This window comes from Rana temporaria, chromosome 4, assembly GCF_905171775.1.
Source record: "Rana temporaria chromosome 4, aRanTem1.1, whole genome shotgun sequence".
In the NCBI taxonomy this organism is placed as follows: domain Eukaryota; kingdom Metazoa; phylum Chordata; class Amphibia; order Anura; family Ranidae; genus Rana; species Rana temporaria.
This window is the reverse complement of record NC_053492.1, coordinates 384,732,232-384,746,145: the sequence shown is the minus strand read 5'-3', so window position 1 is coordinate 384,746,145 and position 13,914 is coordinate 384,732,232. Positions and strand designations below refer to the sequence as shown.

Sequence of the window (13,914 nt, the reverse complement as noted above, 5' to 3'; positions counted from 1 at the left end):
CTGCCTGCACGCAGCTCCGGGCCTCTCCAGGCGCATAAAAACGTACGTGTATTTTTTGGTAAACATATAGATTTGTTAAGTGTTGTGCAACATAAAACAAATGAAGCCACCATTGTTTTTTTTTTTTCTATAGTCCCTCTGATTATAGGAAATGTGTCATTTTTTGGGGGGGTTTAAATAAAGTTTATTAATCCCTAAATGGGCAGCTCATTATGTGAAAAAAAAAACAAATAGCTTTGGCGGCAAGGAAGAGTTCTTTTTATAACATGTTCCAAGCAGTGAAAGGGTTACAGGTTTATGATAAAAGGAACCCTACGAGATCTTTTCTGGAAAAGTTACAGATTACAGCAAACATAATCTGAGTCCGAGAACTGGGATGCTCTCCGGTCAGACAGCCAGTCACTGCGCTTCCCACAAACCATTGCCTATAGACGCTCCAGCCTTCTGTTCGTCTCTATGGTGTGTGGCTGGCGGACTCGGTGAAGGTCGGAGGAGGGTTGCCAACCAACATGGCGGACAAAACAGATGAAGCGTCCAAAGAGAAGGTAGGGGAGACGTTCTGACTTTGGTGCGCTTGTGGTTTGTTTATGAGGGATATGAATAGCAAAACCTCCGTGCCTGTGTGAATATTTCCTATATAGCGTGTACATAGCATGTCAGCCTTGGAGTTACACAGTGCAGTCATAACCTCAGGGCAGTCATAGGGCGCCCATGTCTGGTGGGTGGTGTGTATGAGGAGAGGGGGGTGTAGCAAGCAGCCATGTGTGGGCTCCCCCTCCCCCCGGAGATGAACACAACTATCAGCTAAGGCTGTGCTTTCCTCTACATGTGTTGCTGTTTGCCTGTGTCTGTCACATGGCTGACTCTCTGAACTAATAATTCCTCAACATCTAAACATACAAGGCTGTTCAAATGTAAAATAGCCCTCCACTGCCTAATCTACCCACCTCCATCTATAAACACTTACCTGTCACCAGTCTAACAACACTGCTCTCTCTTCAAGGTGTCACATGGGACCCCATTGGCCCCTGCTGCTGTCAGTCACACCCCTTTGAGGAGGGAATGGTGGGGCGTGGCTTACCGGCCCTGTGTGTCTCTATGGACACACGCAGCCCAGCTCAGGAGTGCACCCGAGCACCTACCTGGCTTGCTGAGGGGGCACCCAGAGGAGCGGAGAGTGCTGGCGGAGGCTCACCAAAGAGAAAGTAAGGGACCACTTTGTGGAATGTGCAAAGCAGGTAAGTATAACAACTTTACTTAAAGGAGAAGTTCACTTTTGGGAACGTGTTTTTGCCTTCCTCTGGATCAGCGGTGGCTATAGAACTGAGTAAATGGGATTGTACGATATATTTTTTTATTTTTTCATATATGGTTGAACTAGATGGACTTGTGTCTTTTTTTTTTTTTTTCAACCTAACTATGTTACATGTTCCACCCATTTTTTTAGGGTGTAACATGTTCCCAATGCTGCAGCCGCTGTGCAATCCCCCCCCCGCCACTGTAATGTTCCCTGTGCTAGCTGTCACTTTTTGAAATGAGCGCGTATGTACGGGGCTGCGTCATTCATTCTCTCTGTGTAGAAATAAACGACAAGCCCCAGCATCCTTTGCAGCTTGTAGTTCTCAATGAACTATCACAGTGCTGTGGAGCGTCGTGGTAGTTCATTGATTCTTCCTGACAGTGTATCTGCTTGTCCATACGAGATGCATGGGCACAGATACACGGACAGATCTGTACGAGACCTGCATGGCACCAGCGAACCTGCATGGCATCTGCTGATCACTAGGGTTGTCCCGATACTAGTATCGGTATCGGGACCGATGCAGAGCATTTGCGCAAATGCTCCCGATGCTTCGGCGATACTTTTTTTTTTTTGTAGCGTGGCCGGGAGGAGTCAGTGGCTGGGAAAGGCAGGAGAGGGCGGGGGGAGTGCGGGCAGAGTTTGGCTGGAGAGGGCGGGCAGCACACGCTGGGGGGTGTCAGGCCGGCGCCCCCCTTCCGTGACTGAAGAGGACAGAAGAGCGGGCAGAGCGGGCGGCATGGCGGTGACAGGGAGGCAGCAGCAAATGAATGAATATTTGCTTAACACTGAACTGCCTCTCACTGAAGCCTTGCTTTGCGCTGGGGGGTCGTCGGCACACCCGGGACCCGACCGCTGCTCTGATCAGTAGTTCTCAGCTGTGACTGTCAGTCACACAGCCGAGCAGCTTAAAGCCGCCTCCCCCTCCTCTGTGTACTCTACATGATCAGCATGCCGTACACAGAGGAGGGGGAGGCGGCTTTAGGCTGCTCGGCCGTGTGACAGTCACAGCTGAGAACTACTGATCAGGGCAGCGGTCGGGTCCCAGGTGTGCCGACGCCCCCCCCCCCACGCAAAGCCAGGCTTCAGCTTCATGTAGAAGGGGGGTGTGTGTCTTATGTAGGGGGGTGTGTGTCTTATGTAGGGGGGGGGTGTGTCTTATGTAGAAGGGGGGGGGGGGGGTGTGTCTTATGTAGAAGGGGGGGGGGTGTGTATTGTAGAAGGTGGGGGTGTGTCTATTGTAGAAGGTGGGGGTGTGTCTATTGTAGAAGGTGGGGGTGTGTCTATTGTAGAAGGTGGGGGTGTGTCTATTGTAGAAGGTGGGGTGTGTCTATTGTAGAAGGTGGGTGTGTCTATTTTAGAAGGGGGGGTGTGTCTTATTTAGAAGGGGGGGTGTGTCTATTGTAGAGGGGGGGTGTCTGTGGTGTTGTGTAATGTAAAAGGGGTCCAGAGGGCTGTGTAATGTAAAGGGGTCCAGAGCTGTGGGTTGCTGTGTAATGTAAAAGGGGTCCAGAGGTGCAGTTGTGGAGAGGGGGTTATACAGTAGTGACAAAGAGATATTGAAGGATGCAGGGGGCACAGTGGGGTGTTTTTACATTTTACAGTCGGGGGGGGGGGGGGGGGGGTGCCAGATATAGGAGCCGCCCCTGGGGCCAAATGCTCTAGGTACGCCCCTGGCGGGCAGAGTCTGTGGAAGGAAATGTGGGTGGAGTCTGGCTGGAGAGGGCGGGCACAGTTGGTGGACGGAGTCGGCGGGAGAAGAGCGAGTCTTCACCTGCAGTTAAACTTGGTAAGCTGGCAGGGGTATAGGGTGCAGCTGCATCAGGGTTGTGACCGGTGCAGTCACATTCAGTCGCCGTCAGCGGCCGAACGTCCCTACCCTCATCTTGGTACACCCTGCACTCGGCTACAGTAAGCAGCAGCAGACATCTTGTTACACCCAGCCTGAGCTATATGGGCTGGGTGTAAGAAGTTGTCTGCTGCTGCTTACTGCAGCCGAGTGCAGGGTGTACCAAGATGGGTGTTGCAGCATATATTTTTTTTTTATAAATTCAGTGTCACTTTTCGCAGCATTTTAGTGCCAGCCACCTGTCGGTGCAATCAGTGCCCACAAATGACACCAATCAGGTGGCACTTGTGGGCACTGAAAGGTGGCACTATTAGTTCCCATCAGCACCAGTCAGTGCCCATAAGTGCCACCTGTCAGTCCCCATCTGTCAAACTGCCACATGACATTGAAAAAAAAGTATCGGTAATCGGTATCGGCGACTTGGGGGAGAAAAGTATCGGTACTTGTACTCGGTCTTAAAGTGGTATCGGGACAACCCTACTGATCGCTATTGGAATGCTTTACAGGCTCAAAAACCAGCAAAAAAAAAGTGCATCTCTTTTTTTCTGAAATGAACTACTTTGAAAAGAAAAAATCTTTAACCGCTTTCCGACCGCCACACGCACTTTTAACGTTGACAGAATGGCACGGGGAGGCAGATTATCGTACAGGTACGTCCCTTTAAATCTGCCATCCAGCTGCCTCGTGAGCGTGTTTGCGGGTCCCGGGAACTCGATGTTTCCGTGCGGCCCGTGATTGCGGTCTGCAAAGGCAGAAAAGGGGGATGCCTTTGTAAACAAGACATTCTCCTATTCTGCTTAGTGACACTGTCACTGATGACTGTTCCCCGTGATTGGGAACAGTCATCGGTGATAGCCACGCACCCTAACAGTAAGAATTACTCCCTAGGGAACACTTAACCCCTACAGCGCCACCTAGTGGTTAACCCCTTCACTCCCGGTGTAATTTTTACAGTAATCTGTGCATTTTTATAGCACTGATCGCTGTAAAAATGACAATGGTCCCAAAAATGTGTCAAGTGTCCGATGTGTCTGCCATAATGGCCCAGTCGTGATAAAAATCGCGGATCGCCACAATTACTAGTAAAAAAATTATTCTAATAAAAATGCCATAAAACTATGCCCTATTTTGTAGACGCTATAACTTTTGCGCTAACCGATTTTTTTATATATTTTTTGTTGCATTTTTTTTCAAAATTGTCGCTCTATATTTGTTTTATAGCGCAAAAAATAAAAACCGCAGAGGTGATCAAATACAACCAAAAAGTTTTTGTTTTTTTTTGTGGGAAAAAAAGGACCCCAATTTTGTTTGAGAGCCACGTAGCGTGACTGCGCAATTGTCAGTTAAAGCGACGCAGTGCTGAATCGCAAAAAGTGGCCTGGTCTTTGACCAGCGTACTGTTCCGGGGCTTAAATGGTTAATATTGTAAAGTGACACTAGACTCTATTCATATAACTCAGAAAAGTACCTTTCATTACTCTCAGCCTCCACCAAATTCCTTTAACTGCTGCGATATCCAGCTTCCTGTTAGAGGGTGGCTGCCAGTGATGTGCTTAGGCGTGTTCAGACTTGAATCTGAACCCCCTGAGAAGCTGTCAAAGCTGGCAGCCAATCATAGGCGGTGGAGGTTTTTCCCACTGCATGTGTACAAGCCCCTTGCATGCAGCTGTGGGGTGAGAAATAAAAGGAATGCATCGGTCGCCTATGATTGACTGCAAACCTTCATGGCAGAATAGCTCAGGCAGTTTCAGACTCCTGTCCCAACCCGCCTGAGCTCATCTCCATGGTCCCACTGTATGCAAGAATAAAGCCACTCTCTTATTATCACTCCTGAGACAAATTAGGGACCATGGGATTTGTAGTGTGCATAGAGCAGTGCACATGACTGAGGAATAATTACATTTTCATCTGTTGTATTTTTCCATGTAGTCATTCAAGTTGTTTTGGATCCTTGATGTGCAAAAGACACCATGTGCACGTGAGTCGTTATTGTATGGTTCAGTTGGATCGTTGGTGGCTGGAGTCGGAAATTTTCTTGCAACAAGTAAGTGACAGTATTTCTATTTATGTGTGCATTATAATTTTAAAGGGTCCACCCATCCATAAATTACATTTTAAGAGGTTGTTAAGCCTCGTGTTTTTTTTACCTTAATGCATCTTATGCATCAAGGGGGAAAAAACACCTTGCTGTGCCTGGAGCTCCCGTTTTACTTACCTGAGCCCCAAATTTCCGAGGGCGCGATCCCACGTCTTGTCGGCTCTTCATTGGATAGATTGATAGCAGTGCAGCCATTGGCTCCCGCTGCTGTCAATCAAATTCAATGACGGGGGCGGGGCCGAGTCATACACTCGGCTGCTATGGACGCAAGGTAACCTCCTCAGGAGAGTGCTTCCCAAAGGTGGTTAGCTACTACAGGGAGAAGTTGCGAGAGCCGCCATGTGACCCCAGAAGAGGCTGTTTAGGGCCACTTTGTGCAAAACGAACTGCACAGTGGAGGTAAGTATGACATGTTTTGTTGTTTAAAAAAATAAAAATAAAATAACTGAACATTTAGTACCACTTTAAGACCCTGGATTATTGTGTCTTGGAGACTTTAACAGCAAGATCTCCCTGTCATAGATCAGTCTTCCAATGGGGACGCTGGTTCTGGTGGCAACTAAGGAAAATTTCCCTGATTTTGAGAGGTTTCATCTTGATATTTTATGACTTGACCTCCAGTATTGTGCTTTGTTTGGTTACTGAAAGCCTCATTGAATACTGTGTACATATAGTTTTCCTCTTTCCATATATTTTTAGATTTCACAATTATTGTCAGCCCCTCTTTAGTATACACATTGAATTGCCCACTTATAAGTGGATAAGTATGCATGTAATATCAACCTGTCTTCTGAATTATCAGTATTTTTCTACAGGTACCAGTACTTTCGATCAGGGGTCTCCAAACTTTGTTAAACAAATGGCCAGTTTACTGTCCTTCAGACTTAAGAGGGGCTGGACTGTGGTCATTGGGAATAGTGGAATTAAACCATGCCCCATTGTTGGTGTCATTGGGAGGAATAGCGCCCACTCGTTGGTGTCATTGGGATGAATTGTGTCCCATTGTTGGTGTCACTGGGTCACATTTGTTGCAATTGTGAGGGAATGTGCTCTATTGGCACAACAAAAAATAAATTGGACCTGGGAGCCCAATCTCAATGGGAGGTGCGAGGGGTACCGCCCACAATTAAGGGGAGGGTTTCTCCGTATATGAGCATACTTTTTCTGGTTCTTGAAGGCTTGTGTCCAGTCTTTGGTGTCATTGGAAGGAATTGTGCCTCGTCTTTGTTGTTATTGGGAGGAATTGTCCCCCGTCTTTGGTGTCATTGGGAGTTTTTTCCACCGTCTTTGGTGTCATTGGGAGGAATTGTCCCCTGTCTTTGGTGTCATTGGGAGGAATTTGCCCCGTCGTCTTTAGCGTCCCATTGTTGGTATCAGCGGATTAAAATGGCTTCCAAATTGGGGCAACGTTTGAAAACCACTGTTTTTTCAATTGTAGGTTCTGATGAGCAGGGCTCTCCTAACCCACTTGTCTTTAATTGTATTGTTACTGTACTGACTCCCTTTTATTTTGTATAGCACTGCACAAACTGTTGGTGTTAAATCCTGTATAATTATAATTTAAAGGTTAACATGGAAAGTGAAAGTCTGAATATGATTGCTGGATGTCAAACACTTTGGGGTTGATTTACTAAATCTGGTGCAGCTGGGCATAGAAACCAATCGGCTTCCGTTTTTTTTTTTGTCAAAGCTTAATTAAACATGCTGAAGTTAGAAGCCTATTGGCTACCATGCACAGCTGCACCAGATTTTGCTCTATACAATTTTAGTAAATCAACCGCAGGATTTTCCACTTGACCACTAGAGGATTCCAGACGTTTTGAAAGCTTAAAGACTGCCCTGTGATGCCTGATCTCTCCAAATCTTACCGTTTATTCTCCTTTCTTACAGGCAGGGTGAGGCGCTCCTGTGATCTGGCTGTTGGAGGATTTGTTCTTACCACTCTTGGTGTCTGGTAAGATTACCCCTTTAAATGTTTAAGAGACGGAAGAACCTTTAGGGCATGAAGTGCAGGTTTTTGAAGAAATATACTACTTAAAGTGGAGTTCCACCCAAAAATGGAACTTCCACTTTAAAGAAAGGCGACCCCCTGACATGCCACATTTGGCATGTCATTTTTTTAGTGGGGGGGGGGGGGGGGGAGCGGAAACCCTCTTTTTAGAGGGTTCCAGCTCCCACTTCCTCCATAGGTCGCCTTTCCCCCCTCCCTCCCTCTCCGCAATCATCTGGGACACATCTCAGATGATTGCTCCACCAATCACGGTGTGCGGCATGCGCAGTGCTTGCTCGGCTGTGAAGCCACAGCCGGGCACCCACAGTGACAATGCCGGCGCCATAGAGAGGAGGGGGTGACGAGCAGGGTTTGTTCCCCCACATCGCTGGACTCCAGGACAGGTAAGTGTCCGATTATTAATAGTCAGCAGCTGCAGTATTTGTAGCTGCTGATTTTTTTATATATATGTGTGTGTGTGTGTGTGTGTGTGTGTGTGTGTATATGTGTATATGTGTGTGTGTGTATATATATATATATAATTTTTTAGGCGGAACATTCTTCCTTTAAGCATTTGTATATGTAAAAGACTTTATAATAAAACAAATGACTTGTGTCACAGCATTGATTTCAGTAAAGACACATATAAATGGGGGCGGGGTGGGAGGGTAAATGTCACTTTATATCAAATCACTGAGGAACCTTGACTATATACTAAAAACCAAAATACTATCATAATTGGTTCCGTGTGTGGTTTTTTTTTTTTTTTAAGCATTAATTGCGTGGTAGGATTGGATTGTATGCAGCAACTGGGAAAACCTGTGGGGTGTTTTTTTTTGGACCCCTGTTTAACAATGCTACAAAGTAGATCTGAGACATAACTACTTTGTCAGACCCAATGTGCTGCAAGTTTTTTGGGGGATTTTGCCAAAAATGTGTAAATGAAAGTTTACAGGCTTAGAAAATGTATTTTGTAAATGGATAGAAAACGGCTTAAACTCCCGGTTCACACCGAATGCTGCTTTAAAATTGCACTACTACAGCGTGATTTCAAAACCGCTGGTCAGTGCGACTTCATGTACAGATGTCAATGCAAGTCATACATGAAATGGGCAACAATAGTGCAGGAACCTTTTCAAAATCGGTGCAATTCAGAGTCGCACTGATCTAAACGGTTCCATAGCTAGAAATAGGGTGTGACTTTGATCTGTCAAAACGCACCGGTGTGAACTGGGGGGCTTAAAGACCATATTAACCACTTAAGACCCGGACCATTATGCAGGTAATTTGGCACTGCGTCGCTTTAACTGACAATTGTGCGGTCGTGCGACGTGGCTCCCAAACAAAATTGGCGTTTTTTTTTTTTCACAAATAGAGCTTTCTTTTGGTGGTATTTGATCACCTCTGCGGTTTTTTTATTTTTATTTTTTTGTGCTATAAACAATAATAGAGCGCGAATTTTTAAAAAAATTCAATATATTTTACTTATTGCTCTAATAAATTTCCCCAAAAAATATATAAAAAAACATTTTTTTTTCCGAAGTTTTTAGACCGATACGTATTCTTCTACATATTTTTGGTAAAAAAAAAATCGCAATAAGCGTTTATCGATTGGTTTGCGCAAAATGTGTAGCGTTTACAAAAAAGGGGATAGTTTTATGGCATTTTTATTAATATATATTTTTTTCATTTTTTTACTACTAATGGCGGCGATCAGCGATTTATATATTTTTTTTTTTCTCGTGACTGCGAAACATTATGGCGGACACTTTTGACACATTTTTGGGACCATTGTCATTTTCACAGCAAAAAGTGCTATAAAAATGCACTGTTTACTGTGAAAATTACAATGGCAGTGAAGGGGTTAACCACTAGGGGGCGCTGTAGGGGTTAAGTGTGACCTCATGTGTGTTTCTGACTGTAGGGGGGTGGGGCTGGGCGTGTGACGTCAGTGATCGTCGTTCCCTATATCAGGGAACAGACGATCACTGACATTGCCACAGAGAAGAACGGGGAAGGTTTGTTTACACTCACCTCACCCCGTTCGTCAGCTCCTGTGACCCGATCGCAGGACACCGGCGGTGATCGGGTCCTGTGGTCACGGAGCTTCGGACCGGGTCGCGAGTGCGCCGCTGGCGGCGTGTTTGCGACCCACGGCTGGGCTCTAAAAGAGGATATATATATACGTCCATGTGCCCAGCCGTGCCATTCTGTCGACGTATATAGTCGTGCGGCGGTCCTTAAGTGAACACATTTAGAGAAGAACATAATGATTACTGCTAGCGGCTATCGCATGTAAAAAAAACTGGTTGTACCCAAGTCAATAGATGGACAACCAGCCTACCCATAGATGGATTGAATCTTGGAAGGTCACTGCTGAACCAGCCAAGATTCAATTCACCTAGGTCCGGCTTAATTGTGCAGAGTTTTGCTGTTGCTCATAAGACAGGATCACACAGAAAATACTAAAAATCTATACAGTCAAAGTTAAGATGCTGCCCTAAGTGTCTTAGTTGAACACAATCTGATTCTGAATATTGTATTTAAAACTTTCAGAAAATGTTTTAGTGGCTTACCGGTGAAATAAAAATAAATAAATGTGTTTCCTACTAAAATACACAATACACCCGTGACAATAAAAATTCAAACAAAAAAACTGGTACCAAAATCTCACAGAAACCAACAGTGTGCATACATAACTAAACTCTAACAAAGTATTGATACAGTCCAGTGATACAGTGCTTCTTAAATAATGCAGTAGTGCTGTGTTCCACTCGTGCTTCTAGAGCCCCACATGGATTTGCACTCATCACATTATAATGATCACCTATTGCTAGTATGGTCTATTGTACTTAGTAATATTCTGTGTTAATCGGGGGGGGGGGGGGTTAGGGGGAGGGAATATTTTTATTTTTTTATTTTTTTTCTGTAGTCTTCTTTCATTTTTTTTTCTTTAACTTATTGCACAATCACTTTAGAGTTTAGCCACTTTAACACTTAGATTGGGTTTACACATACAGGGGATCGCTTGGGTTTGTATGCTTAGCCCCGCTAACTAGATTTCTCTATAGGGTTAATAGTTTTGTACACTTTAGTTAACAATGGGTGGGGGTCCCCCCCCTCCTTTTTTTTGTTGCTGTTTCACACATATACTTAGAGAGGCAAAAGCTATCACTAAGACTTAAACACTTTTATCCACATTTTGTGTTTGTTTTTTTTTATCCCTCCCTCTACACTCTATAGTCATACTGCACTGGCAACTTTGTCACTTTATAGAGTAGGCAACTCTAATATTAAAACACGAACATAAGAGGCATGACCAAAGGGTCAGGTCCACATACATGGGGAGTCCACATATCATATAGGTACAATCTCATCTAGTAGACTTCCCCTTAGGGAATATTATATGCACCTTAGTCTCAACACGGGAGACTCCCCCCCCCCTTTTTTTTTCTCTCCCCAATCCCCCCTTTTCCTATTCTCCTATGTTCATCTCTCTCCTTCTCCACATATTACGCTAATACAGAGGCCTTGACCTCTCAGTAGAGAAACAGAATTTGTTAAAACCCAAGTCTAGACAAGAAGACAGTGGGGAAAAAGGTACTACAGAGTAGACTAGGAGTTCGGGACCCCAGGGTCTCTTACATGCTTAAAGTATATGTCGGTTAAGGAGAATACGTTCAGACCGGTTATAATGGGGAAGGGAAATGTATGTTTTTGAAGGTGTATAGTATATGTATGAAAGATGAAATGATTTGAAATGAAAACCAATAAAGAAAATTTTGTAATATTGTGCTTTGTTGAGCATTCTCCTTGCTGGTCACTGTCACTTGAAAACACCACCTCCACTTGTTGTTCCTCCGGTAATCGATCAGAGGGCAGGATAACAGAGAAAGACCTCATTGTGTAAAACCATTTGGGTAGTTTATTGATGGAAAAGAACGAAAATGCACTCACCTGTGGTGCCTATTATACCTGGATCCACAGCATTTGTGAGTGGTTGGTTAACGGCTGGCATTCGTCCCACTGCTGGAAGTGAGACACCACTTGGTTCCCATAACTGACTTCAGTGCAGCCTCATGATTGCCTCCTTATTAGTGCAGCCTCATCAGTGAAGGAGAAAAAATTACTTATTTACACAATTTTATAACAGAAACTAAGAAATGTATTTACTGTATATACTCGAATATAAGCTGCGGCACCTAATTTTACCACAAAAACTGGGAAAACTTGTTGACTTAAAGCGGGAGTTCACCCATTTAAAAAAAAAAAAAAAATCTCCCCTTAGCTTCCTGCTCGTTCGGTCTAGGGGAATCGGCTATTTATATTAAAATAGGTGCAGTACTTACCCGTTTTCGAGCTGCATCTTCTTCCGTCGCTTCCGGGTATGGGTCTTCGGGAGCGGGCGTTCCTTCTTGAGTGACAGCCTTCCGAGAGGCTTCCGACGGTCGCATCCATCGCGTCACTCGTAGCCGAAAGAAGCCGAACGTCGGTGCGGCTCTATACTGCGCCTGCGCACCGACGTTCGGCTTCTTTCGGAAAATCGTGACGCGATGGATGCGACCGTCGGAAGCCTCTCGGAAACCTGTCACTCAAGAAGGACCGCCCATTCCCGAAGCCCATACCCGGAAGCGACGGAGAGGATGCGTCTCGTAAACGGGTAAGTACTGCACATATTTTAAAATAAATTGCCGATTCCCCTAGTAATAACGAGCAGGAAGCGAAGGGGGAAAAGTGCCCTCTAAGGGTGAACCCCCGCTTTAAGTTATAAGCCTAGGGTGGGAAATGCAGCAGCTACTGTAAGTGTAAAAGAGGGTCAACAATGCCCATCTGCATGCCTCATTGTGCCCATCTGCATGCCTTACTGTGCCTCATGTACCTGATCTCCCGCTGTGTTGTGCAGTCGGCGTCCGTCCAGTGTAACAAAGCCTCTTCCTCGTCTGTGATGGACTGGACACTGATTCAGTTTTTCAGCAGCGAGTCAGTGTTCCGTCATCACGGACAAGGAGGCGGGGCTTTGTTACACTGGACGGCTGCCGACTGACTGCACTGTCAAGAGCGGGAGACTAGAGTATAAGTCAAGGGGGGCTTTTTCAGCACAAAAAATTGCTGAAAAATTTGGCTTATACTCGAGTATATACAGTATTTACTTTTTTTTTTCCCCTCAATTTTTGGGTCTTGTTTTCGAATGTTTAGCAAAAAATAAAAACCCAGTGGCAATTAAATACCATCAAAAGAAAGCTCTGTCTGAAAAAAAAGATACAAATTGTGTTTAGGTACAGTGTTGCATTAACGCGCTATTGTCAAAGTACAGCAGCACTGAAAGCTGAAAATTGGCCTGGGCAGGAAGGGGATGAAAGTGACTGGTAGGCAAGTGGTAAAGGCACTTCTGAGATCTTTCAGAAATCATTGACAAGTGTGTTTGCTCTGCTTTAAGTGGGTTTTGAATCCCCCTAGACTTGTATTGAAATGCAAAAGTTAATGACATGGGCCCTTCAAAATGCATTTGCAGTATTCATGCGATTGCACCTACTTTTCTTATACGCTGTTTTCTCATTTTAGGGTGTACTGTAGATACAACCATGCAAAATTAAGGATACAGCAAAGAATGGTACAAGATGGCATTAAAAAGCAGGTCATGTATGAAGGTAGCACTATGGATCCAAGTCTCAAGAACAGACAAAGTGATTCAGACAAGCCATGAACTGCCAAGAAAATGTATAGACGTTTAATAAATATCATGCTGCCCCCAAGCCAGCTGTTGTGGACTTGCAAAACAAATTCTGTTTGTATTACAAGATTATTTGATGTGTGTAATATATACTGTATGTTCTTTTAAAAGTTTCATAAGAAAGGCCAATACTTGTGTTTTTTTATTTTATTCTGCTTCTACCAAACAGACATTTGTTTATGCAGAGGTGTTTGCATAGGCACGCCTAAAAAATATTTTCATTTTAAAACTATTTACAGTTAAAATGTATATAATGTTTTTACGAACTGGCAAAATGTTGCTCTAATAACGAAATTGCTCGTCATATACAGTTCTTTGAAAAAGTATTCATACCCCCTGAAATTTTCCAAGTTTTGTTACAAACAAAAACGTAAATAGATTTTATGTGATAGACCAAGTGGAAGGAAAATGATGAATGGTTTTCCAATTATAATTTTTTTACAAATATCAAAGTGTGGCATGCATTTGTATTTAGCCCCCCCCCTGAGTCAATACTTTGTAGAACCATCTTTCACTGCATTTACAGCTGCACATCTTTCTGGGTATGTCTCCACCAGCTTTGTACATCTAGGGTGACATTTTTCCCATTCTTATTTGCAAAATAGCTGAAGCTCGATAGGATGGAAGGATTTTCAAGTCTTGCCACAGATTCTCAATTGGATTTAGGTCTGGACTTTGACTGGGCCATTCTAACACATGAATATGCTTTGATCTAAACCATGGGTCTTCAAACTATGGCCCTCCAGTTGTTCAGGAACTACAATTCCCATCATGCCTAGTCATGTCTGTGAATGTCAGTGTGTTACAATGCCTCATGGGATGTGTAGTTCTGCAACAGCTGGAGGGCCGTAGTTTGAGGATCCCTGATCTAAACCATCCCATTGTAGCTCTGGCTGTATGTTTAGGGTCGTTGTCCTGCTGGAAGGTGAACCTCCGCTCCAGTCTC

At 44.5% G+C, this 13,914-nt stretch overlaps 1 protein-coding gene across 1 annotated transcript; it reads left to right on the top strand.

The window, feature by feature from the left end:
* Positions 1-333: 333 nt before the first annotated feature.
* LOC120937666 (cytochrome c oxidase assembly protein COX20, mitochondrial) lies at positions 334-13,097 on the top strand. Its single transcript, XM_040351066.1, has 4 exons — positions 334-545; positions 5,079-5,193; positions 7,138-7,201; positions 12,800-13,097. The coding sequence occupies exons 1-4, from the start codon at positions 510-512 to the stop codon at positions 12,939-12,941; spliced, it is 357 nt and encodes a 118-aa protein (XP_040207000.1). The 5' UTR covers positions 334-509; the 3' UTR covers positions 12,942-13,097.
* Positions 13,098-13,914: the final 817 nt, after the last annotated feature.

Excerpts from the sequence above, each read along its gene's own strand:
- LOC120937666 (XM_040351066.1), top strand. The coding sequence starts at position 510 with ATGGCGGACAAAACAGATGAAGCGTCCAAAGAGAAG. Across the intron at positions 546-5,078 it reads ATGAAGCGTCCAAAGAGAAG|TCATTCAAGTTGTTTTGGAT; the intron begins GTAGGGGAGACG and ends TTTTCCATGTAG. Across the intron at positions 7,202-12,799 it reads CTTACCACTCTTGGTGTCTG|GGTGTACTGTAGATACAACC; the intron begins GTAAGATTACCC and ends TTCTCATTTTAG.